Source organism: Tachysurus vachellii, chromosome 22, assembly GCF_030014155.1.
Source record: "Tachysurus vachellii isolate PV-2020 chromosome 22, HZAU_Pvac_v1, whole genome shotgun sequence".
In the NCBI taxonomy this organism is placed as follows: Eukaryota; Metazoa; Chordata; class Actinopteri; order Siluriformes; family Bagridae; genus Tachysurus; species Tachysurus vachellii.
This window is the reverse complement of record NC_083481.1, coordinates 736882-742500: the sequence shown is the minus strand read 5'-3', so window position 1 is coordinate 742500 and position 5619 is coordinate 736882. Positions and strand designations below refer to the sequence as shown.

General features: G+C 36.2%; 1 protein-coding gene across 2 annotated transcripts in view; it reads left to right on the top strand.

Annotated features, from left to right (window-relative positions):
- LOC132837843 (low-density lipoprotein receptor-related protein 1-like) overlaps nt 1-5619 on the top strand; it is a 113040-nt gene extending 107421 nt beyond the window's left edge. The window contains exons 86-90 of one of the 2 annotated variants that reach the window (XM_060857746.1): nt 529-599; nt 804-897; nt 3519-3663; nt 3876-3926; nt 4369-5619. In XM_060857746.1, coding sequence (XP_060713729.1) covers nt 529-599; nt 804-897; nt 3519-3663; nt 3876-3926; nt 4369-4509 — 502 coding nt within the window. In that variant the 3' untranslated portion in view covers nt 4510-5619. The remainder of the gene's footprint in view (nt 1-528; nt 600-803; nt 898-3518; nt 3664-3875; nt 3927-4368) is intronic. The other variant, XM_060857747.1, reaches the window with a different exon arrangement.

Here is a 5619-nt window from a genome sequence, read left to right as displayed (position 1 = left end):
ACACTCACACATAAACACACACACACACACACACACTCACATACACACTCATACATTCACACACACTCACACATAAACACACACACACACACACACACACTCACATACACAATCATACATTCACACACACTTACACATAAACACACACACATACACACTCACATACACACTCATACATTCACACACACTCACACATAAACACACACACATACACACTCACATACACACACATACATAAACACACACATGCACGCACACTCACACACACGCATGCACACAAAAAGACACACACAAACACATTCAAACATACACTCATACACACACACACGCACGCACACACATGCACACACACAAACACACATACACTCAAACACACACTCAAACACACCCACTCACATACAAACACAGACAAACACACAATTACACACACACACACACACACACACACAAAGACAAACACGCACAAACTCACACACTTTTATGTAAAAGTGTCTCTTTTTTGTTTTCTTCTTCTTTTTTACCTTTAAGGTGTCCACCTGGGTGGGCGGGGCTTCAGTGTGAAAACCACGTCACCACCAGTAACACTGAGTCCAGTAACCGTAAGTGTGTTTATTCACACAGTCAGTATTTTATTCAACAATTTACTGAACAGTTTGTAATAAGGGACATTTTAACATGGGTGGGTGGGGCATACCCTCCCTTCCCTGTCAATCACAGATACCAGCTAATCCTGATTATAAGAATAACAAGCACGTGTGTGTGTGTGTGTGTGTGTGTGTGTGTGTGTGTGTGTGTGTGTGTAGGCACAGCATCTATCGTTGTTCCTGTGATTATTCTGATATTACTGGCTTTGCTGCTTGTTGCTGGTTTCCTGTGGTACAGAAAGAGGATGCGAGGGTGAGTGTTTTCATGTTTACATTTACATATTCTATCACATGCAAATATAGCTTTTGAATATGTAAATGTTTCAGTGTTTAATATGCAGAAAAATACAGTGTATGTGTCTCTCTCTTAAATATAAGATTTATTTATTATTAGACCTGACACGCACACACACACAAAACACACACACAACACACACACACACAACACACCCACACACACACACACAACACACCCACCCACACCCACCCACACACACCCACCCACACACACACACAACACACACATAACACAACACACCCACCCACACACACCCACACAACACACCCACACACACATAACACAACACACCCACCCACACACACCCACACACACATAACACAACACACCCACACATAACACAACACACACATAACACAACACACCCACACACACACACACACAACACACACGCACATACACAACACACACAACACGCAGCATTTACACTGTGCTAAACTATAGACTTCTGGTATCTTTCCACCTTTTAATGGTGCAGTGTGAAAGGATTCCAGCACCAGAGAATGACACAGGTGTGAACATCGAAATCAGTACTCATGTGTGTACAATTTGGGCTTTCTCCGTTAGCATCGTCACTCAACCACTAAACTAAAGAAACTTTCACAATGATCTCCTCTCAGCTGAAGGACCACTTTTAGGGACATTGTGGCGTTTAATTTTCTAATTATTTTCTGTATTTCTTTTTTCTCTTCAGGTCAGGCAAATTCGGCTCGAATCGGTAACGAACGTTAGGGCTTCTTTTCTCTTAATGTCTCTTTCTTTCTTTCTGTCTTTCATTGGTTTTACAGTGTGTTTACACTTTATTTAGATGTTTATTTCTTGTCTTCTTGCTGTTCCCTAATCTTTGTGATATTTTATCTGATCTGTTACTAATCTGTTCACTCGTCTGATCACGAGATCTGATCAGCTTTACTGACCCTTACATGAGGTTTAAACCCAGATCGGCTCGTGTGAAGAACAGTAGTGTTGTTTACACGCCTCCATCTGATTTAGTAATAAAACAAATAAAACCTGATTGGATGGAACAGATGTGGATAAAAACTTTGTACTGATTTATACTGAATTGTTTTTGTTTTAAATGCATGTTTTACTTGTAGCTTGTCAGCAAACTTTACCATTTGAAATTTGTAGCATTTATCATCTTCCATTATCATGATATGACACATAGCGTCTTTTTATTGCCGTCTTTTTGTCCAAAGGTCGTTTGCTATTATGGTTGCAAAATTCCAGGAATTTTCAAGGCTGGAAACTTTCCATGGGAATTAACGGGAATATATGGAAATAAACTGGGAATTATTTTACAAAATGCAGAGTTGCCTATAACAAGGACCTTAAATGTAGTTAAAAAAAATCTTGCACCATAATTTTGTTTAAAACAATAAGATTTAAGGCAATTTAAGTAGAATTTGTACCCTGCGTTCCTCGGTCACTTGCACACAGCACACTGCTTACTGGAGGGCCATTGAGGCCAAACCCCCTGCAGGTACTTACATTCTTCCATAACATGCACAGTAACACTTTATTGTAGGGTCATTTAACTAGTTGCTTATTAGCATGAATATTAATAGAATATTGGCTATTTATTAGTACTTATTAAGCACATATTAATGCTTTATTCTGCATTACATTATTCTACATTCTTAATTGTACCCAATACCTAAACTTAATAACTACCTTATGAACTCTTAATAAGCAGTAAATTAGGAGTGTTACCACATGCACAGATAATTTGATGACCCTCCCCCTCCCCCACACACTCACTCCCCCCTGAAATAAAAAAAATCCTCTATAAAATGTTTATTACAATTATTAAGTTTATTATGTTTATTACAAGCATAATAATGTTTATTATGCTTTTGTGTTACTCAATGAAATAATCAAAGTTCTACTTACAATTAAATCAGTCAAGACGTCATTTTCAAAATTTGTATTGCCTTGCATTCATGTCTGCTTATGACCAGACATGTTTATTTATGTTTGTATATGATATAGTTTGTATATAAATGTCCCTATATTTCAAATTAATTCCCATAAATTCCCGTAAATTTCCATAAATTCCCTTAAAGTTTCCAATTTGGAATATTTCCAAAATTCCCCATATTAAGTTCTCGTGGAAAATTTCCGGAAATTTAGCGGAAACTTTGCGCCCCTTTGCAACCCTATTTGCTATATGAATCGTCTTCACGGGTTTCTTTGTAGCTCTGTTTTGTTTTGTGTATCGTTTTTTTAATCACATGACTGTGAATCATAAAAATTTACTAGAGCTAAAGATGAAACCCAACTTTAGTCATTGACGTGATTATTGACCTTTCGTTTTCAGCTAAATAAGAATGATAAAAAAGAAAACTGTAAATGTAACCAGTTGTTGGTATCAAACTCAGACTTCCTGCTTCTGTAGCTCTGTATTTTAATGAGAGTTGGATTTTTTTTTGTTGCTGTTTGTTGCTTGAATTCAGGCTTGTCCTCTGGTTGTGGGTGGCGCCCCCTGGTGTCGTGGATGTGCTGTATTGTACCATATGAAGTTTTACATGTTGTTTATCCTGAATTTAAACCTTCCACTTTTTTTTATTATGCAGCACGAAAGGATTCCAGCACCAGCGAATGACAAACGGAGCCATGAACGTTGAAATCGGAAATCCTGCATATAAAATTTACGACGGAGATCAAGACGACGATGCGGGAGAACTTCTGGATTCTGATTTCACACTCGATCCTGACAAGGTGAGGCATGCTGATGAACCTGGAGATGAGGTTTGTGAAGAATTCCAAAAGATTTGACATGGAACTCAACGTCATGACTGTTATATTTTCCTTTTAACGAAGAAAGTGATTTTTCTCTTTTTTATTTCAATGTAACATAAATAAATAAATAAATAAATATCTACATAAATAAAAAAATACATAGCACATTGCAATCTGATCTTGTCACTCAGACATTTCCTAAAAGTCCCCCATCCAAAGATCCCACACTGGACTCAGAACCGGCAAGTTCTTCCATTGTTCATAGAATTTATTCTGCTGTTAATTTAATCAACTATGAAATGATCACAATCCTGATTCAGAACAATCAGCTGCTCATTCGTACCTGAGAGAGATGTAGTCTTTTAGCAGTTATTTTTATTCAGTTGCTTACAATAATTTTATTTTAATTGAGCTTTTGTGCAATGAAAATTTGAGAGTATAAAATAATCAGCTATGAGACTCTGATCTTTGAGATGTTTGTGATGAATCGCGGTCAAGAATTAAAGACTAATTCACATAAAAATAATCAAACATGAGGAAATCGCTGACTAACTTGCTAATGCTAATTTGGCCTAATTTAGCTTGTAGCATTAAGCTAGCACTCAGTTCTGCTTTGCTTTTGCTTTTGCCACATTTAAGATTTTGTAGAAATAAAAACATGTATTTTTATTTTTTTATTTTTAGCCAACGAACTTCACGAATCCGGTCTATTCTTCACTCTACATGGGTGCACAAACCAGCCGTAATTCCCTGGCAAGTACGGACGAAAAGAAGGAGCTGATATCACGAGGAGACGAGGAACCGCTAGTGGAAGCATTAACATAGACTCATTGTTGGGTTTCATGTTCTGTATCATGTAAAACGCACCCATATTGCCTTTTATGAAAAGAAAAAAAAAAGAAAAGAATATAAACAAAAAGCCCCCAGGAGGAGAATCAGCTGTTCGGCATGAACACTGTATAAAATGTACAAAATGAAGGACTACTTTTGTATGTGATGCAGTATTATATTTTGTTCTTACACGATTCTTCAGATCAGAACAAACGGAGAGAATAACAACGATTTTCTACGTTTTATTTTTCTTCTCACTCCCACCTTTTACCTTAAGAGCCACTACCTCTGTGCAGAAAAGAAGTTCAAAAGAAACTAAACAACAAAGACGCATTATAAAATAAATTGGAAGAGTTTTCATTTTTATTTTTGTATGAATTGTATAGAGAAAGAATAATGTTCCATCTCAGTATTGCCGAGTTCTTTATCAATAGTGTGTGTGTGTGTGTGCAGGTCAGAGCCAAGCTCCGGGTTAAAGAAATGTTGTTTTTAGTACAAACTGAATATTAATGAGGTGTTTAGAGCACATGTGGAACATCAATCACCTATTTACTGTTTATTTTATTCTGTTTATCTAAACTTTAAAGATTTTGTCTATATGTTCAGTAAGCTTTTATGGTACATACTTTGTAGAAATATACTTTTGCAGGACACTTGCATTTTTTTTTCTGTTAATTGCTTACATGTTAGTTCATAAAATGACAGACTTGAAAGTGGGAAGTTTGTGACACGTCGTTATAGAATTAATACACAAAGAATTCAGAATTTGTGCTTTTCAACAGTGCCTTTTCTCTTCTTTCCCTTTTTTTGTTCGGTTGCTTTGCATTTGTTCCAGATTTCAGAAAGCTGATCATGTTACACAAACAAACATTAAAAAATAATCTCCAGATTTTAGGTTCAGAAGATAATCATGTGACTTTCAGAGCTGTTGTTAACTGTAATTCATGCATTTTTATTTTTCTTCGTATTTTTACAAAATGTCAGCTTTTATAGTACAGAATGCATGAAGGCCCAAACATAGTTCTGAAATAAAAGTCATGTATTTGCTGGAGTACTTTACAAACTAAAGAACATATGTTATAAATAAAACATCTTAAACCACAA